General features: G+C 39.5%; 1 protein-coding gene across 1 annotated transcript in view; it reads right to left on the bottom strand.

Annotated features, from left to right (window-relative positions):
* Positions 1 to 20827, bottom strand: part of LOC128652045 (TRAF family member-associated NF-kappa-B activator) — a 165157-nt gene that overhangs the window by 4972 nt on the left and 139358 nt on the right. The window contains exon 3 of the mRNA XM_053705000.1: positions 12484 to 13019. Coding sequence (XP_053560975.1) covers positions 12484 to 13019 — 536 coding nt within the window. The remainder of the gene's footprint in view (positions 1 to 12483; positions 13020 to 20827) is intronic.

Here is a 20827-nt window from a genome sequence, read left to right as displayed (position 1 = left end):
CCCTGCCAAACAAAGGGTCATCTAACAGGGTGTCCTCTAACCTCCACATATAAGGTGTCACTGGCACAGTGGGCCATAAGACTGCGCACCTCACCGGAGTGTGGTCAGACCATGTGATCTGGTGTATGTTGCTACTTCTAGTGATTGTTAGCCCTATTGTATCTGTGAAAAGATAGTCTATCCTGGAGTACTTCCTGTGGGGGTGTGAATAGAAGGTGTAGTTCCTGCCTGCGGGGTGGTGCGTCCTCCAAACGTTGTATAGACCTAGTTCTGTCAGTGAGGTATTGATGTGCTTCAGTGTCTTATGGGGGGTGCTGGAGAGGCCATCAGAGGTGTCCAACAAGGGGACAAGTGATGCATTGAGGTTCCCCCCTACATACAGAATGCCAACCTTAAGCTCTTGTATTTTTCGGATGACTTTTGGCAGAAAGAGGTGCTGAGAGTGATTGGGGCAGTAGATATTGGCTAGGGTGATAGGCTTATGATATAGGAGCCCTGTGACCACTAAATATCTGCCCTCTGGGTCTTTGTATGCCTGTATGACCTGAAATGGTGTGTTTGCGCTTAACAATATTCCCACCGCGTTCTTTTTTTTGGGACCTGACACAAAAATAGCCATAGGGTAGCGGTGAGAGCACCACTTTGGTTCATGATTGACTGAAAAGTGCGTTTCTTGTAATAGTATAATATCCGCACCCATTCTGTGCATATCCCTAATGAGTATGGATCGCTTATTAGGACTGTTCATCCCCTTTACGTTTATCGTGACAAGCTCTATAGGGCGCGGTCTGTTCTGAATTGGTGCCATGGTGTGTGGGTAGGTTTACAAGTGTTCAGGGGGCCTGGAGGGGCGGGGAAACGGGATGGGTTGGGGAGGGAGGTGAGTGTCAATGGGAGAGAAAAAAAAAAGACTTTTAATGGGAAGGGGGAGAGGGAAGAAGTGGGTGTGTAATGAAGTGAGGGGGGTGAGTAGAGGAGAAAAATGGGAGAGGGTATGAGTTGGTATGAAGAGGGAGTGGCAAGAGGATGTGGGGGGAAAAGAAAAGAAAGGTGTACTGTGCTAGACATCAATCGATAATTAACTGACTCTAACTAGACAGTTACTTCAATAGGTCGGGGGGGGGTAGTTGTCCCCGTGCTTTCGCTATAATCATAAACATTTGTAATTAACTTAGTAAACTAACGTTCTCTAGTTATGCACTTCTAAACGGCATATCAAACCATAACAGTAAACAGCATGTGAAGCAAGAACTCTAAGCAGCAAATATAGAAACATTGAATTACATAACCTGCTTAATCCGATATCCTATCCACAGGCTCATACCTGCACATCTTGTGTCACTCCCTCCCCAGGCTACTTCTATGTATATCTTCACTAATAACTCTGCCCTCCCAGCCCCCCGCGCCCAGTCCAGCGCCGGGGGCCGCGAGGGCAGGCCCCCCTCTCTGTTTTTCATGTTATGTAAGTAGGTGTGATTATGAGGAGAAGGTGTGCTAGGTCGTGAATCTTCTGCCTGTTCCCTGTTAATTGACTGGTTACATTGCAAGTATATATGTTGCCTGATAAGACATACCCATGTTATCTAGTTCCAAGCATAGTTATAAATACATGACATCAGGTAAACATTGACATCTTTAAACATTTGTGCCACATACGACCTGCAAGTGATCCAGGCAGCACCAGTTCTGTATCAACAGGTTACTTATGTCTTACAACCAAAAGTTCTTCTATTCTTTGAATTTTGGTTCACTGTGCTAGTGGCTGGCGGTCCTCAAAGAGGGGCCTCCTCGGGGCCCTGCGGTTGTCATCACCAATGTCCTGTGGAGGGGCGATGTGGATGCCCAGTGCTTGGGTGAAGCTGGGTAGGTCTTCTATAGACTTAAGGACATGTGAGGTATTGTTCTTTGTTGCTATCAGACAGGTGGGAAAGCCCCACCTATATGGGATCCTATTGTCCTTAAGGACTGCTGTAATAAACCTCATGTCCCTTCGTTTTTGCAGGGTTGTTGGGCAAAGATCGGAGTATACCTGGATTTTGGATCCTCTGAATTCTATCGGGTGTTGTGCCCTGGCGAGTCTTAGAATATCCTCTTTGTCCTTAAACGACAGCATTTTCATTATAATGTCCCTGGGCGGGGCTCTGCTTGGTGGCTTAGGCCTCAAGGGTCGGTGTGCTCTTTCTATCTGTACCTCTGAGGCAGACTCATCCCTTTTTAGGTGCCTGACGAATTCCTGTATGTAGCTCTGCAGGGCAGGGGGATCGACAGCTTCTGTTACTCCCCTGAGCCGGAGGTTGTTCCTCCGGCTCCTGTTCTCCAGATCCTCCACTCAGTCCATGAGAGCCTGCACAGTGCCATCCTGGGCCTGCAGACAGCTGTTCTGGTGCTGTATGTCTGAGCTCAGCGTTTCTTGTTTCTCTTCTATAATAGTGACCCGCTGATCTACAACTTCTATGTTCCTTTTAAGCTCTCCAAACATAGATTTAAAGTCCATCATGGCCTCTTTAATATCCTCTTTAGAGGATAGATGTCTTATGTCTTCTTTTGTGAGGTAGGGGGAGCTGCATGCCTGCCCCTCAGGCTCATGAACCAGTGCCATTGTTACCTGTCTCGCTATGCTCTGACTCCCACCTCCAGCTGATGTTGTAGATTCAGATGGGGTGAAATAATTCTCCAAAGCTGAGGACTGTGCACTTTTTGGCAATTTGGCGGACCTTTTGCTTGACATCTCTTATTGCAGTGCTGTGCTTTTATCTTTGTCTTTAGTTAGGCCTGAGTCCTGGTAATCTCCTGCAGCTCTGAGTGAAGCAGGTCTCAGTGCGCCCCCGTTAGGTATTTTAACTTATCTTCCGTATCAAGGCAAGATGGTCTTGTTTGTAGTAAATTACTTGCAGTGTGCTGGGGCTTCTAAGTTGTGTCCTGTAAAGTACTGTAGTCTTTCTTCCTCAGCCTCCACCAGCCCACGCTTGTGTACTGTTAGTTCTTGTCAGTAGAGCAGTTATATGTATTACTGTAGCTATAGTTATTAGGGGCCTTGGGTATCTGAAGTGTATAATAGTCAGTTTGGCCCTTCTTACATATATTGCTTACTGATGGGTGCCTCGCTTTCCGCTCAGGTTCTCCTCTGCAGTGTGAGGTTGCGATGTGCTCTGGTCCGGTCACGTGGGTGCGGCCTAGCGTTGCGGCACCTCGCTGCATCTGTGTTCAAGAGGCCTTTTGAGTTATTGGCCCAAGAGACCGCAGTCGTGCAGGGACAGGAGTGCCCGATGTACTATACAGGTGAGCTGGGTTGTGTTGCGAGTCTCCCGGTTCACTCCGGGCACTTTAGGTTTTAGCGTGTGCGGTGTTCGCCGGGGTGAGGGCCACCTTGCTGATCCGCTTGCTGTTTGCTTTAGTTTTAGGGTCCCGGTTGCCCCTCCGCCAGATCCGCCGCTATTAGAGCTTATTTAAGTCAGCATGAGAACGTTAATTTTAGGCGAAGGTTTAAGGGGACTACAGAGCTCTAAGGGGATGCTGCCATTTTGGATCACGGCTAAGCTCCGCCCCCCTATTGTTTTGTTTTTTATTAATACAAAATGTTAAAAATATAGTCATATCAGCTTCAATTAAATAAAAACACCCACATTTAGAATATTACCTATATTTCCAATTAAGAATTAGGATTTTGGAGATTGAAAGTTAAAATGTAATTTTTTTTTTTACTTGTTCTGCATTTATAACACAAAATGACTCTGATGGACTCATTTAGGCAATGTATGTATGAGATTGCCCCTAACCAAGCTTATTTAAACTATAAACTATTTGCTAGCGTACGATTGGCCGCGAATGTGCAGGGGGCGGCATTGCACAAGCATTTCACTAGAAATGCTTGTGCAATGATAAATGTTTACAGCGTATGCTGTCGGCATTTATCAATGTTTGGCGGACATGATTCGCTATCGGCCCCTAAGACTCATATTCCAATCTATAAGCGTTTGTTGTGGGAAAACATAGCAGGCTGTTTAGATACATTTTGGCTTTGATTTTTAAGCCATTTGAATATCTCTGTTTGAATTAGTAAAACTGTTGCATTTATAATTCTTTGTCATTAATTTGTTTTCTTAATATTCAGTAAATACACAAATACACGTGTATTAATGACATTAACATGTGCTTTACATTGATGGTCACAGCATTATTGCAGGCTTTCCACGGACAAATAACAGGCCACTGACAAACAACATCAACATATTGATACATTGTTGTAGTATGGAATAAAAGTGATGACAAGAACAAGCAGGTTTGAGCTCAAAGCACCAAGCAATAGTGTTTTTTCTAATAAAGGGGTTGATCATCATCTATCCGCATTTAAACACAATCACAATATCTAATTTTTAGCTATTTCCTGCACCTGTGGTCGCAAATTTTAGCCCTTTTTTTAACACGGAGCTGAAAAGTTCTCAGTGATCACATTCTAATTCCAAGAAATGTTTTAGCATCTTATTTGAGACCAGTTTTGCCTTTTCAAATTCAACATCTCACGGCACTTGATAAAGTCCCTAAAATGACACAGAATCCTACTAACATCCTGTGGTGGATGTCTATCATAGACAACTAATTACACATGAAACAGGTGACAGAAATGAGGCTGACTCTAAGTAAAGGTAATATCTATGTGAGGCTTTTTCTGTATGCACAGTTTAATGAGAAATGTAAGACTCAGGGTGATGTAGAAACTACTGTATTCAGATGATATTTGTAATATTGTACTGCAGTTGATATTCACTTGCACTCAAAATAACACCATCTAATAAACATTATTAAAAGAAATATTGCACACAAAATTTATAAGGGTTCAAAAATATAAGGTCTCAGGTGTTAGAAAAAAAAAAGGCAGGCAAAGGGCTTTAGCATAGAGATACATACATATACATGTCTAAATATGGAAATGTATGTGTGTGTACATACAGTATATATATATATATATATATATATATATATATATATATATATATATATATATATATATATATATATATATATATAAATATATGTATACATATATATTTATGTATATTTAGAGCTGGCGCTCTACAAATAACCGATAATAATATATGTGTTTACAGACATATATACACATATAAATGCATATATACACACACACACATATATATATATATATATATATATATATATATATATATATATATATATATATATATATATATATATATATATATATATATATATATATGTGTGTGCATTGGAGCCCATTTGTAGCAGTTAAGTAGATGAAAACATGTAAAAGCATATTTATGCAATATTCAAATTTAATAAAGGTTTTAACTATTTACTGTAAATATTTCACATTCCTATTTTCTGCACATAGCATTTATAAATAGAAGTTCCTATATATATATATATATATATATATATATATATATATATATATATATATATATATATATATATATATATATATATATATATATATATATATATATATATATATACATATATATAATCATGTCAATATATAGGTATAGATATATATTGTCCAAAAAACTATCAGATATATGTAGAAATATATTTTTATAAATAAATAGAATATATTCTTGTATGTGCATATTAGAATATGTGATTGTGTTTGCGCAAGAGTCGGGAGGTTTTTTTCAACTTTTTTTTTCTCCATTGATTTCTATGGGGGAATACATGAACGTGCACGCTATATTCTAACTTTGGCTTTTATTGCTCGTCAGGTTAGTGCGCAAGCAAAAACAGTATACTTTCAATTCATAATACGAGCACAACCCGACGTGTACATAAACCTTACTTCTAGCACAATTAACGCTTGAGCAGGAGCTTTAATTAGCGCTCCACTTGTAATCTGGCCCAATATGTATTAACAAAAATTAAACAATAAAAACACTAAATCCAAAGATCTTCCTTATTATAATAATTAGTTCAATTATTGATCATATAACCTATACCTCTAATCAAGGTCATGGCATAGAGACTGCTAAGTGTATTATATTAGTGTCACAATCTAAGTGCTACCAAATACATTGGCTATGAGAGGGGTGTTTATATAGTAAATATTATATTAAACAGGTTGCCTATTATATAAACATCCACTCTCAACTCTCTGGCTACTATCAAACTAAGGCCTAGATTTGGAGTTTGGCGGTAGATGGGTTGTTAACGCTACGCAGGCTTTTTTCTGGCCGCACCATAAAATTAACTCTGGTATCGAGAGTCCAAAAAAATGCTGCGTTAGGCTCCAAAAAAGGAGCGTAGAGCATTTTTACCGCAAATGCAACTCTCGATACCAGAGTTGCTTACGGACGCGGCCAGCCTCAAAAACGTGCTCGTGCACGATTCTCCCATAGGAAACAATGGGGCTGTTTGAGCTGAAAAAAAACCTAACACCTGCAAAAAAGCCGCGTTCAGCTCCTAACGCAGCCCCATTGTTTCCTATGGGGAAACACTTCCTACGTCTGCACCTAACACTCTAACATGTACCCCGAGTCTAAACACCCCTAACCTTACACTTATTAACCCCTAATCTGCCGCCCCCGCTATCGCTGACCCCTGCATTATATTATTAACCCCTAATCTTCCGCTCCGTAAACCGCCGCAACTTACATTATCCCTATGTACCCCAAATATGCTGCCCCTAACACCGCCGACCCCTATATTATATTTATTAACCCCTAACCTGCCCCCCACAACGTCGCCGCCAGCTACTTACAATAATTAACCCCTAATCTGCCGACCGCAAAGCGCCGCCACCTACGTTATCCTTATGTACCCCTAATCTGCTGCCCCTAACACCGCCGACCCCATATATTATATTTATTAACCCCTAATCTGCCCCCCTCAACGTCGCCGACACCTGCCTACACTTATTAACCCCTAATCTGCCGAGCGGACCTGAGCGCTACTATAATAAAGTTATGAACCCCTAATCCGCCTCACTAACCCTATCATAAATAGTATTAACCCCTAATCTGCCCTCCCTAACATCGCCGACACCTAACTTCAATTATTAACCCCTAATCTGCTGACCGGAGCTCACCGCTACTATAATAAATGTATTAACCCCTAAAGCTAAGTCTAACCCTAACACTAACACCCCCCTAACTTAAATATAATTTACATCTAACGAAATTAATTAACTCTTATTAAATAAATTATTCCTATTTAAAGATAAATACTTACCTGTAAAATAAACCCTAATATAGCTACAATATAAATTATAATTATATTGTAGCTATTTTAGGATTAATATTTATTTTACAGGCAACTTTGTATTTATTTTAACCAGGTACAATAGCTATTAAATAGTTAAGAACTATTTAATAGTTACCTAGTTAAAATAATAACAAAATTACCTGTAAAATAAATCCTAACCTAAGTTATAATTAAACCTAACACTACCCTATCAATAAATTAATTAAATTAATTAAATAAAATACCTACAATTACCTACAATAAAACCTAACACTACACTATCAATAAATAAATTAAATACAATTCCTACAAATAACTACAATTACATAAACTAAAGTACAAAAAATAAAAAAGAACTAAGTTACAAAAAATAAAAAAATATTTACAAACATAAGAAAAATATTACAACAATTTTAAACTAATTACACCTACTCTAAGCCCCCTAATAAAATAACAAAGACCCCCAAAATAAAAAAATGCCCTACCCTATTCTAAATTAATAGAGTTAAAAGCTCTTTTACCTTACCAGCCCTGAACAGGGCCCTTTGCGGGGCATGCCCCAAGAAAATCAGCTCTTTTGCCTGTAAAAAAAACATACAATACCCCCCCCCCCAACATTACAACCCACCACCCACATACCCCTAATCTAACCCAAAACCCCCTTAAATAAACCTAACACTAAGCCCCTGAAGATCTTCCTACCTTGTCTTCACCTCAACAGGTATCACCGATCCGTCCTGGCATCCGGTGCTGAAGAGATCCAGAAGAGGCTCCAAAGTCTTCCTCCTATCCTGCAAGAAGAGGACATCCGGACCGGCAAACATCTTCATCCAAGCGGCATCTTCGATCTTCTTCCATCCGGTGCGGAGCGGGTCCATCTTGAAGCAGCCGACGCGGATCCATCCTCTTCTTCCGGCGTCTCCCGACGAATGACGGTTCCTTTAAGGGACGTCATCCAAGATGGAGTCCCTCGAATTCCGATTGGCTGATAGGATTCTATCAGCCAATCGGAATTAAGGTAGGAATATTCTGATTGGCTGATGGAATCAGCCAATCAGAATCAAGTTCAATCCGATTGGCTGATCCAATCAGCCAATCAGATTGAGCTCGCATTCTATTGGCTGATCGGAACAGCCAATAGAATGCGAGCTCAATCTGATTGGCTGATTGGATCAGCCAATCAGATTGAACTTGATTCTGATTGGCTGATTCCATCAGCCAATCAGAATATTCCTACCTTAATTCCGATTGGCTGATAGAATCCTATCAGCCAATCGGAATTTGAGGGACGCCATCTTGGATGACGTCCCTTAAAGGAACCGTCATTCGTCGGGAGACGCCGGAAGAAGAGGATGGATCCGCATCGGCTGCTTCAAGATGGACCCGCTCCACACCGGATGGAAGAAGATCGAAGATGCCGCTTGGATGAAGATGTTTGCCGGTTCAGATGTCCTCTTCTTGCAGGATAGGAGGAAGACTTTGGAGCCTCTTCTGGATCTCTTCAGCACCGGATGCCAGGACGGATCGGTGATACCTGTTGAGGTGAAGACAAGGTAGGAAGATCTTCAGGGGCTTAGTGTTAGGTTTATTTAAGGGGGGTTTGGGTTAGATTAGGGGTATGTGGGTGGTGGGTTGTAATGTTGGGGGGGGGTATTGTATGTTTTTTTTTACAGGCAAAAGAGCTGATTTTCTTGGGGCATGCCTCGCAAAGGGCCCTGTTCAGGGCTGGTAAGGTAAAAGAGCTTTTAACTCTATTAATTTAGAATAGGGTAGGGCATTTTTTTTATTTTGGGGGTCTTTGTTATTTTATTAGGGGGCTTAGAGTAGGTGTAATTAGTTTAAAATTGTTGTAATATTTTTCTTATGTTTGTAAATATTTTTTTATTTTTTGTAACTTAGTTCTTTTTTATTTTTTGTACTTTAGTTAGTTTATGTAATTGTAGTTATTTGTAGGAATTGTATTTAATTTATTTATTGATAGGGTAGTGTTAGGTTAATTGTAGGTAATTGTAGGTATTTTATTTAATTAATTTATTGATAGGGTAGTGTTAGGTTTAATTATAACTTAGGTTAGGATTTATTTTATAGGTAATTTTGTTATTATTTTAACTAGGTAACTATTAAATAGTTCTTAACTATTTAATAGCTATTGTACCTGGTTAAAATAATTACAAAGTTGCCTGTAAAATAAATATTAATCTTAAAATAGCTACAATGTAATTATAATTTATATTGTAGCTATATTAGGGTTTATTTTACAGGTAAGTATTTAGCTTTAAATAGGAATAATTTATTTAATAAGAGTTAATTAATTTTGTTAGATGTAAATTATATTTAAGTTAGGGGGGTGTTAGTGTTAGGGTTAGACTTAGCTTTATGGGTTAATACATTTATTATAGTAGCGGTGAGCTCCGGTCGGCAGATTAGGGGTTAATAATTGAAGTTAGGTGTTGGCGATGTTAGGGAGGGCAGATTAGGGGTTAATACTATTTATTATAGGGTTAGTGAGGCGGATTAGGGGTTAATAACTTTATAATAGTAGCGGTGCGGTCCGCTCGGCAGATTAGGGGTTAATAAGTGTAGACGACATTGAGGGGGGCAGATTAGGGGTTAATAAATATAATATAGGGGTCGGCGGTGTTAGGGGCAGCAGATTAGGGGTACATAAGGATAACGTAGGTGGCGGCGCTTTGCGGTCGGCAGATTAGGGGTTAATTATTGTAAGTAGCTGGCGGTGATGTTGAGGGGGGCAGGTTAGGGGTTAATAAATATAATACAGGGGTCGGCGGTGTTAGGGGCAGCAGATTAGGGGTACATAAGTATAACGTAGGTGGCGGTCGGCAGATTAGGGGTTAAAAAAATTTCGAAAAAAATCGAGTTGCGGCGATGTGGGGGGACCTCAGTTTAGGGGTACATAGGTAGTTTATGGGTGTTAGTGTACTTTAGGGTACAGTAGTTAAGAGCTTTATGAACCGGCGTTAGCCCAGAAAGCTCTTAACTCCTGCTTTTTTTCTGCGGCTGGAGTTTTGTCGTTAGAGCTCTAACGCTCACTTCAGAAACGACTCTAAATACCGGAGTTAGGAAGATCCCATTGCAAAGATAGGATACGTAATTTACGTAAGGGGATCTGCGGTATGGAAAAGTCGCGGCTGAAAAGTGAGCGTTAGACCCTATTTTGAGTGACTCCAAATACCGGCGGTAGCCTAAAACCAGCGTTAGGAGCCTCTAACGCTGGTTTTCACGGCTACCGCCAAACTCTAAATCTAGGCCTAACTTAGCAAGTATTGATGCTTATTTAAGCTATTTAGAGTAGACATTATACATAATAATGATCTCTGGCCCCTTAAAAGTTAGCAAACAAAGTCCCCATTAGACTCCCCATCTTGACAGCATTCCATATTACAATAAACACCTTAGACTACAGGACACAGGATATGTTACTCTCGTCCTTAATCTCCACAGCCCCAGACAGTCTCCCCAACACTTAAACTCACTGCTATTCACAAATCTTTTTACAACTGCTCCAGTGTAACTGCCTTAGTGTAACTACCTGTGACCCATACTGTAACTCGAATTACATTATCAGAAAATCAACCAACAAGTTCCAAATCAACTGATAAGATTAATTAATGGCCATTACATAGAAGGAAACTAATGGTTTCAAAAGCTTTATTAAGCTTTAGAATATGGGATAACAAAAGATTACGATGAGGGACAGAAAGATTGTGGGCTTAGTTGAGTTTGGGATCTTGTGTGGGACTCCACAGTGGGGTTATTTTATATTGGAAGGTCTTGTAGTGGTGGACAACAGGGGTGGGATGAATACTTGGTTACCAATGGAGTTTTTTTTTTACTGTTGGGGTGGTCACAGTTAAGGGTTAACAGTTTTTTTTATATATTTTGGGTTGTGATGGCGTAGGAGTTAACAGTGGTTAGGGTTTTTTTCTCTTGGGGTTTCTGGTGGTTTAGATGTTAATAGCAAGTAAAGTATTTAAGCAATGGGAGGGTTTTTGAAATGAAATGTGGTGTTTTATCTGTTTAGGGATTAATAGGAGATTGTAATGAGGGGTTGTGTTAGTTTATGGTTTATTACATTGGGGTTAGGTAGACTTTACTGCTGGTTGGAACTGTGACCACTCATGATAACAGTTTACACCAGCTTTTCAAAAGTGATATTACAAGTTAATCATTGATTTACTTGGGCAGGCAACGCTCAGCTTGTAAAAAAAACTTGTAATATCAAGGTAAATGCACTTAGGATGCTAATTAGCGCTTCCCATTTTAAGTATGAGATGTGTTCATTCAAATAAGTCTTTGGTTACAATTTGTAGTCAATGTCATGAAATAATAAAGCAAGTGAAACTGGTTGTACCAGGCAGAGCACAAAAATAAATGCACCAGTTTTGCAATATATCTACTTATTTACAGCTTATAGCTTGCTTATGTCACCCTGTTTTCATGCAATTAAGGTTTAAAAATTGGAAACAGACAAAGGAAACTTCACAAACGTAACCCTAATACATATTTGTTCTTCAGCAGAGGTTATCAGATAATGAACTGTAAACTATACAGTTTTTTGTTAGCAACATGACTGACAGTGCACCTCAGACTGGCCTCTGTTAATTTGTTCTGAAAATATTTCCAATCTATTGAAACATTATTCTTTTAACAGACTGCAAAACCAAAGACTGGAATCATGATCAAGTCGTTTGCCCGTCTATGACTGCAGGTTATCACAAGAGAACCTGCAGTCAGTATTTATCAAGCAGCGGTATTTATCAAGCTGCTTCCTAGCCTCTTAGGTGGAGGATTTCAATCTCCCTGTTCTTGTCCGACTGGGAGATTGACAGATCCTGTGCATGTGATTGGCTGTGCGTGGGCAGGGGGCGGTGTTGCACAAGAGTGCAAAATAGCGCTCTTGTGCAAAGCTGAATTCCGGCAGCGGATTGCTACCCGCCAGAGGCGAGCTAGGGCGGACAGGGGCGCATATGTATGCCCCTGTCCACCCAAGATTGATAAATTGAGCCCAATATAATGTTGATCGCATGATTGGCTAACCTACATTGGCTGTAAATCTGTGGAAGACGATGGTTATGATAATCAGGAAGTTAATTTCACTTGTTCTGTGTACTAATATGTTTTTTTAATTATAATTTCTTTATTATAAATGCATATTTTGAATTGAACGACTGGGGACACATTTGCATAAAATTAACATGAGCTTTAAAACTTGAATAGGATATAAAATATCTTTAAAAAGATAGTAACTACCTGGGCTGGTCCTCTAATTCCTAAAGGGTTCTTATTCTCAGGTTCTAAAGAATCTCCAAAAGAAATATCCTTTGATTGCAGATAACATAAGTCTTCCTCGTATAAATTTGATAGACTGAGATTCTGATTAGAACTAATTGGATCTAAAAAGTCAAGACCTTTAATTGTAGAGTGAGGTGCTCTTTTGTCTGCACTACTAATGCCATTTGGAAATTGTGGTGTATAATGTTTGATAAATAATTCCAGTTCACTGTTTCTTCCTTTCTTATCCAGGGTAAGGTCTAATTGGGAAAGATCCCAAGCTACCTTCTCAGCCTCACTAGCAAGAAAACTATAATTTTCCACATCTGGAGGGAACTTTATATCAAAGTCTAAGTCTTTGGACGTCAGTGGCACAGATTGACATAGTACAGCTTCCGGTGGGTTTGAAAGTGCTGCACAAACTTCTTTCTTCTCATGAAGCCTAAAGAAAGGACTTTCTGAACCTGAAGAATCTCCGTCATCAGTGCATTGAATTGGCTTTGAAAATGGCAATTCTATGGAAGAAAGAAATATAGTTAATGTATAAAATAGCTGAATTCAAACAGCTCCATATAAGTTTGTGTGTGTATTTCAATGCTGCAGCAAGGAAGTTATGGCCACAGTTATGGGTATCCACAGACATTTTTCCATAGGGGTTATGAGCCAATAAAAATAATAACCTTGGCAATTGTTTCTATACAACATTTCGGGCTAGATTACGAGTGGAGCGCAATATTGGGCTTTGGGAACCACGATATTGCCATCCACTCAGTAATACCAGTGCACGTAAATGAGCGCTGGTATTACAAGTGAGGTGCATTGCAAACACAGCCTCACGTTCACATTGCCTGGTAGACTTGTGCTCACGAGAGCGCTCTTCCATAGGCTCCAATCGGAGCCTCATTCTCATGCCGTCAGACACGGCATACCACCTAGCGCAGCGCAGGCGGCAATTCAAGCAGCGTTGGCCAGCAATAATCAAAGGGACACTGAACCCAAATGTTTTCTTTTGTGATTCAGATAGAGCATGCAATTTTAAGCAACTTTCTAATTTACTCCTATTATCATATTTTCTTAATTCTCTTGGTATCTTTATTTGAAATGCAAGAATGTAAGTTTAGATGCCAGCCCATTTTTGGTGAACAACCTGGGTTGTTCTTGCTGATTGTTGGATACATTCACCTACCAATAAACAAGTGCTATCCAGAGTTCTGAACAAAAAATAGCTTAGATGCCTTCTTTTTCAAATAAAGATAGCCAGAGAACGAAGAAAATATGATAATAGGAGTAAATTATAAAGTTGTTTAAATTATAAGCAAAAGCATATATATTTATGTGTATATACACATATTAACACATAAATATATATATATATATATATATATATATGTATGTATGTATATAAGCATATACATATATAGTCCCCATTCACCTGCTTCATGCAGTTTGTTATTAAAATAAAAATGCTCATATTTTTTAATTATTTTATAGAACTGTCCAATTTATTTGGGGTGCAATTTCGGCAACTTTTTATCATTAACCAGAGGTCTGACCTCTGATTAATTGAGCTTAGTGCAAAGTGAAACCACAAGCTTGCGGAAGCATTAACTAGCCAGATGACTATTTTAACGTGCGCCCGTAAACAGGCAAATTTGCCTCTTTAGCAGCGCACATTAAAACAGCACTCCACTTGTAATCTAGCCCTTTATTGGTATTTTGAGAGACTACACAAGAACATATAACGTCACAAAAAATTGAAAATATTTGTTATGTAGCCTTATTGATTAGTAGTAAGCATGATGTTGTTAAACTGTAAAAGAGATCCATATTGAGCTTGTAAAATGGATCCAAAAAAAGACAGATTTTATTTAAATAGGTAATTCAGCATACAGGTACCAATGCATAATTCTAAAATCCAAAGTTTTTCATTAATATTTAAAAAAAATAGTAGAATTATTAAAGAACCAACCCATAGGAACTTATGAGAAAAACGTTGGTACAGAATGTAAATCAGAGTTGAAATGCATGCAAATTGGCAATAAAATATATTGTAATTTTTTTTTTTAAATATTAGAAGTTTCACAATCTTCCATTTCACTGCTGCAGCCCAACAGCAAAGTGGGATTTCCTGCACTGTGATTGACATTTTCCATAAACCGATTACAATGCGGCAAACCCAACACGTAACTCAAATGTACTCTCACATACTCCCTCACTCTTCCTTGTTTCCAGGTCTGAATGTTACAGTATAAAAAAAGAACAGCTCTGCTGTGTAGGAATCAAAGCTGGAATGTGAACAGGGTAAGCTGTAAACTGGGTGAAATACTGTATTTTTTTTTAAAAACCATTTGGAAAGTTTTCTTTTGAATATAGCAATACAATTTTTTATTTTACTGGAAAGGTCTGATCCTTTGTAAAAAATATTTTATGGGCTTTTTGTTTTTATGTGAACAGCTTGATATTTTAGTATTTCCAAAGGGCTACACACTTTTTTATGAGAAAGGTTTGATAGTTTAGTACTTTCAGTGAGCTACATTTTTTATGTGAAAGGCAGGATAAAAAATACCTCTTACTGACTGAATACTTAGAAAATGACACCTTTTAGCCTAAAGCTTTTCCTTCAAATCTGATGTTTGCAAATACAAATTGTTAATAAAAATATTTGCTTGCACCTTAAAGGAACAGTCTACACCAGAATTTTTATTGTTTTAAAAGATAGATAATCCCTTTATTACCCATTCCCCAGTTTTGCATAACCAACACAGTTATATTAATATACTTTTAACTCTGTGATTATCTTGTATCTAAGCCTCTGCAAACTGCCCCTTTATTTCAGTTCTTTTGACAGACTTCCAGTTTAGCGAATCAGTGCCTGCTCCCAGATAACTTCACGTGCACGAGCAAAGTGGTATCTATATGAAACACATGAACTAACACCCTCTAGTGGTGAAAAACTGTTAAAATGCATTTCGAAAAGAGGTGGCCTTCAAGGTTTAAGAAATTAGCATATGAACCTCCTAGGTTAAACTTTCCACTAAGAATACCAAGAGAACAAAGCAAAATTGGTGATAAAAGTAAATTGGAAAATTGTTTAAAATTACATGCCCTATCTGAATCATGAAAGTATATTTTGGCCTAGACTGTCCCTTTAAACATTCCAAAATTACCCAATTTGCATATGCTATAAAAAAATCATTATAATAAGCTGAATTATCAAATGTAAATATTAACTGAATGACATGATGTCCCATTTTACAAATACAAATCTATTGAAATCCAAACTATTATGACATCCAAACCGATCCCAAGCAGTTTGGATAAAGTGTTATGTGCCTGTATTTCTGTTTCCAATATAATTAGTTTATTCCAAAGATATTTAAAATAGTACATCTTGGTATTCTTTGTTGAAAGCTAAACCTAGGTAGGCTCATATGCTAATTTCTAAGCCCCTGAAGGCCACCTCTTATCTCAGTGGATTTTTGACAGTTTGTCACAGCTAGACAGGGCTATGTGTGCCATATAGATAACATTGTGCTCATTCCTGTGGAGTTACCAAGGAGTCAGCACTGATTGGCTAAAATGCATGTCTGTCAAACGAACTGAAATAAGGGGGCAGTCTGCAGAGACTTAGATACAAGGTAATTACTGAGGTAAAAAATATAATCATATAACAGTGTTGGTTATGCATAACTGGGGAATGGGTAATAAAGGGATTATCTATCTTTTTAAACAAAAGACATTCTGGAGTAGACTGTCCATTTAACTGTGTATTTATTCCCTTTGCAGAGATTAAACACATAGGGCTAGATTACAAGTGGAGCAGTTGAACACGAACAAAAAGCGGTTAATAGTGGCTGTTTGTGCAAGCCAGTTTTTTTTTACTCGTATTACAAGTTGAAAGTAAACGTGATCACATGAGCACAATTCAAGATGGGTTAGTGCGACCTCAGAGCTCTGCTTAACTATCTCACAAAACACATAAAAAATACATTGCATAGTACAGTTGCACTCATAATAACACTATCTAATAAAAATTATTACAAAAAATATTGCACACAAGTTATAAGGTTTCAAAGATATGTGCTCTCAGGTGTTAGGAAAAATAAGCAGGCAAAGGGCTTTAACTTTTAGATACATACATATACGTGTCTAAATTTATATATATATATATATATATATATATATATATATATATATATATATATATATATATATATATATATATATATATATATGTGTGTCTATATATGTGTACATATATATTTATGTATTTATAAATTATCACATGCACAATATTTAAGTTTGGCTTTTTATGAGTGTTGGGTTAGCGCACACGTGAAAACTGTTTACTTTCAACTCATTAAACGAGTGCTATCTGACATGAGCAAAAAGTTTACTTTTAGCGCAGTTAACGCTTGAGTGGGAGCGTTAAATGCTGCTCCATTTGTAATCTAGCGCATAGGGGTTGATCACTATCTATTTTTACAATTATTATTAGAATAATTGCTGCCGATGAGCACTTTTCAATAAAGGCGCAATCACAACCACACATTTTTCCATCGTTTTTTTGCCACTGGTAATTTATTATCAGATCCCTACCACAATTCCAAATAGAAATAGAGGAGATATCCAAACTGTCCTTGTTACAAAGGCTTAAGATCAACTAAAAATGTATAGTAATAAGCAAATTATATTTCATAAAATTAGTTAAATAACATATACAAAAATATAAGAAACCAATGCACAATAAAAGTTATTTTTTCAAAGTCCCTTAAAGAAATTATTTCCCAAACACAAAGCCAAAGCAAAACATTGTATCAAGCAAGAATACCCATTTTGTTACAAAAGGAAACAACTATTGGGTATAGTTATGGTGGGTTAATTAAAATGCCTTACCAATATAAGAATAAATGGTCCTTCAACAAACAACACACATGAGAAACACATTATTTGACTAAAAACGCTTAATTTCAGGGTATGATGTATCTAATGGTAACCATATACAGTATACTGCCTAATATAATATGACAGCATAAGATTAAGGGTCCTTCTTTTTGTTCCTGTGTTTTATTACTAGTATATAGGGTTCGGACTTTGTAATTATGCCCAGATGCGAGCAATACATTTACCCGCATTAATAAATTAGATGACCAATATGATTGTAGACATAGTATACTAATGAATATGCAGAGATATTGGTGGAGTTGAGCGGCAATGTATGTGATTGTCACTTTTACACAGTAAACTGACATTCATTTGTATGTTTACTAACAGAAAGGTGTCACATACCATCATCCACTCCCCCTCTGTCACGCCGCGCCATTCTAGCCATTGCTAGGGGCGCAGCGTCTCCTACCTGCTTGTTGGCAGGGGCAGTGTTGGTTCAGGATGCGTGTGGCGCTGACATCCTCGCCGCACGCTCCTGATGCTGGTGGGTCATCACTGGCGCGCCTATTTAAACCGCACACTAACAATCTGTCACTGCCCAAGTATAGGTGTCACTCTGTGTGCTCCTGGGTGTGACAGATCATTCTATCTAACTGTTATACTGCTGCTGATCCCTGCCTGCTTACTGACTACTCTACCTGCCTAAGCCCTTAAACTGCTGGATTGATCTTTGTTGCTGAACCTGCCTGATTACTGACTACTCTACCTGTTTAACCCCTAAATTGCTGGACTGATTTACTGCTGTTGATCCCTGCCTGTCTGACTACTCTGCTCATTAACCCCTGCTGTTCTGGATTGTCTCTTCGTTGCTGAACCCTGCCTGTCTGACCATTCTAGTGGTGAGCCCTTGGACTGCTCTGCTGTTGCCGCTGGAGACTGTCCTGCCTGTGGTGAGTTCAGCCCTCCTCATCTTACTACTTTCTTTGCTCTGGGATATTCCCTATCATTCCGGCTTGATGCCGGGATAACAAGACTACTGGCCGCTCGGTCTGATAGAGGAGTATCCCACGAGCATTACATTATACTTGGGCCATGCAGCCAGATGAGGTGACATGAGCTGTTTATCTTCAGGGACAGATGTTGGGGACCTATACCACGCAGCTGCAGAATATGGATTCCAAGCTAGAGGCTATTACCGCTCAACTCGCCTTACTAGTTGCCGCGAGGGATGCCGCTCCTGTTGCTACACCACCAGCCCCCAGTGCTGTGACTTCTCCCTCCACTCCTGGAAGTATACCCCAGATACCCTTGCCTGACAAGTATGACGGTACTACTGACTGCAGGGGCTTTCTGAACCAATGCAGGCTGCACTTCCGCAATGATCCTCACACCTTCCAGTCTCATCAGTCAAGGTTCACCTTTATCATTTCTTTGTTAAAGGACAAATCTCTAGCCTTGGTCTCTCCCCTTTTGGAACAGAATGCTACACTCCTGCAAGACGCTGATGAGCTGCCTTGTCTTCTGTGTTTGGGACTTCTGGCCGTGCCTCTGCTGCGGAATATTCTCTCCTGGATCTCCGCCAAGGCAGTAAAACCATGGAACAATTTGCCATTGAGTTCTGCACCTTGGCACTAGAAACCACTTGAGTGCTCTCAAGGCAGCCTTCAGGAGGGGTCTCCATGAATGCATCAAAGATGAACTCACTTATCATGATATTCCCTCTTCTTTGGATGATTTCATAGCACAGAACTAGGAGGGTCCTTCCCTCCCTCCCGACCTCCTGTTCGCCCAGTTTCAACAGCAACCCCTACCCCTTCAGCTACTCCAGTTACCTCAGTAGAGGAACCCATGGATCTCTCCTCCTTCAAACCTTCAGAGCCTGAAAGACAGAGAAGAAGGAGACTGAGACTATGTTTTTATTGTGGATCTAACTCCCACCTACTGAAGGAATGTAACATTCAGCCAGGAAAAGCCAATGCTTAGGGGATAACACTGGGGTACCGCTAAGCATGATCTCAACAAAATCCCCTCACTCCTCTCGAATCCTGGTACCTGTTACCCTTACCTTCCTTCAGAATACTGTCCACACTCAAGCCTTCATGATTCAGGGGCAGCTGGAAACTTCCTGGATCATTGTTTTATGATGCAAGCTCTTCTGCAGAAAAGACACTGTCTCAAAATAACCACCCTGGATGGCACCCCCCTTGGTTCAGACGTGATCCATTTTCCAGCACCCCTGGCCCTGACAGCTCTGAACAGCTGCAGTTTGAGTTCATTCATTCCCCAGCACAGCCTGTCATCCTTGGTCTTCCTTGGCCTCAGGTACACAATCCACAGTTCGACTGGGCTGAGGGACAACTGGCCTCCTGGGGTACCTCCTGTTTCCACTCTTGTCTTGCTAAAGTCATTCCTCTGCCCCATATTCCCATAGCCAGTATACAGACTCCTTCAAACCTTCCTTCAGTATACACAGACTTTGTGGATGTGTTCGAGAAAAAAGCAGCTGACGTGCTGCTTATGACTGCAAGATCGACCTCTTTCCTGGAGCCCCACTTCCTAAAGGAAGAACTTATCCACTCTCCGAGGCTGAAACCAAATTCATGGAGGAATACATCCAAGAGAACCTAGCCAAAGGGTTAATTCGCCCTTCCTCCTCTCCTGCTGGGGCTGGCTTCTTTTTTTGTCAGTAAGAAGGATGGCGGGCTCAGACCCTGCATTGACTACAGGGCCTTGAACAACATAACCATCAAGAATCGCTATCCCATAACTTTGATCACTGAACTGTATAACTCACTCCAGAATGCTACTTACGTGGGGCATACAATCTGATTCGCATCTTTCCAGGCCACGAATGGAAGACCGCCTTTAACACAAGATCTGGGCATTATGAATACCTTGTAATGACCTTTGGGCTGTGTAATGCCCCTGCAGTCTTCCAGGCATTTGTCAACAATGTCTTCCGTGATCTCATCAACCGCATGGTCATCGTTTATCTGGATGATATCCTTGTTTTCTCTTCCACTTTAGAGGAGCATCATAGGCACGTGAGACAAGTGCTTCTTTGCCTCAGAGAGAATTCTTTGGTAGCCAAATTAGAAAAGTGTGAGTTTGATCAGGAGCAAATCCAATTCCTTGGTTATGTCATCTCGAAGGAGGGTTTTGCCATGTATCCTGCTAAACTCACCGTAGTTCTACAATGGCCTCAACCTACCTCTGTAAAGGAATTGCAGAGATTCTTGGGATTCTCCAATTACTACTGAAAGTTTATAAAGGACTTTTCTCAAACAGTTGCTCCTCTCACTGAATTGACAAAGCGGAACAAAGACTGTAAACATTGGCCTCCTGAGGCCGTAAACGCCTTCTCTTGTCTGAAAAAGGCTTTTTTGTTCAGCTCCTGTCCTTCGCCATCCTGATCCTGACCTACAGTTCACTTTAG

This window comes from Bombina bombina, chromosome 3 (assembly GCF_027579735.1).
Source record: "Bombina bombina isolate aBomBom1 chromosome 3, aBomBom1.pri, whole genome shotgun sequence".
Taxonomy (NCBI): domain Eukaryota; kingdom Metazoa; phylum Chordata; class Amphibia; order Anura; family Bombinatoridae; genus Bombina; species Bombina bombina.
This window is presented reverse-complemented; position numbering and strand designations above follow the sequence as displayed.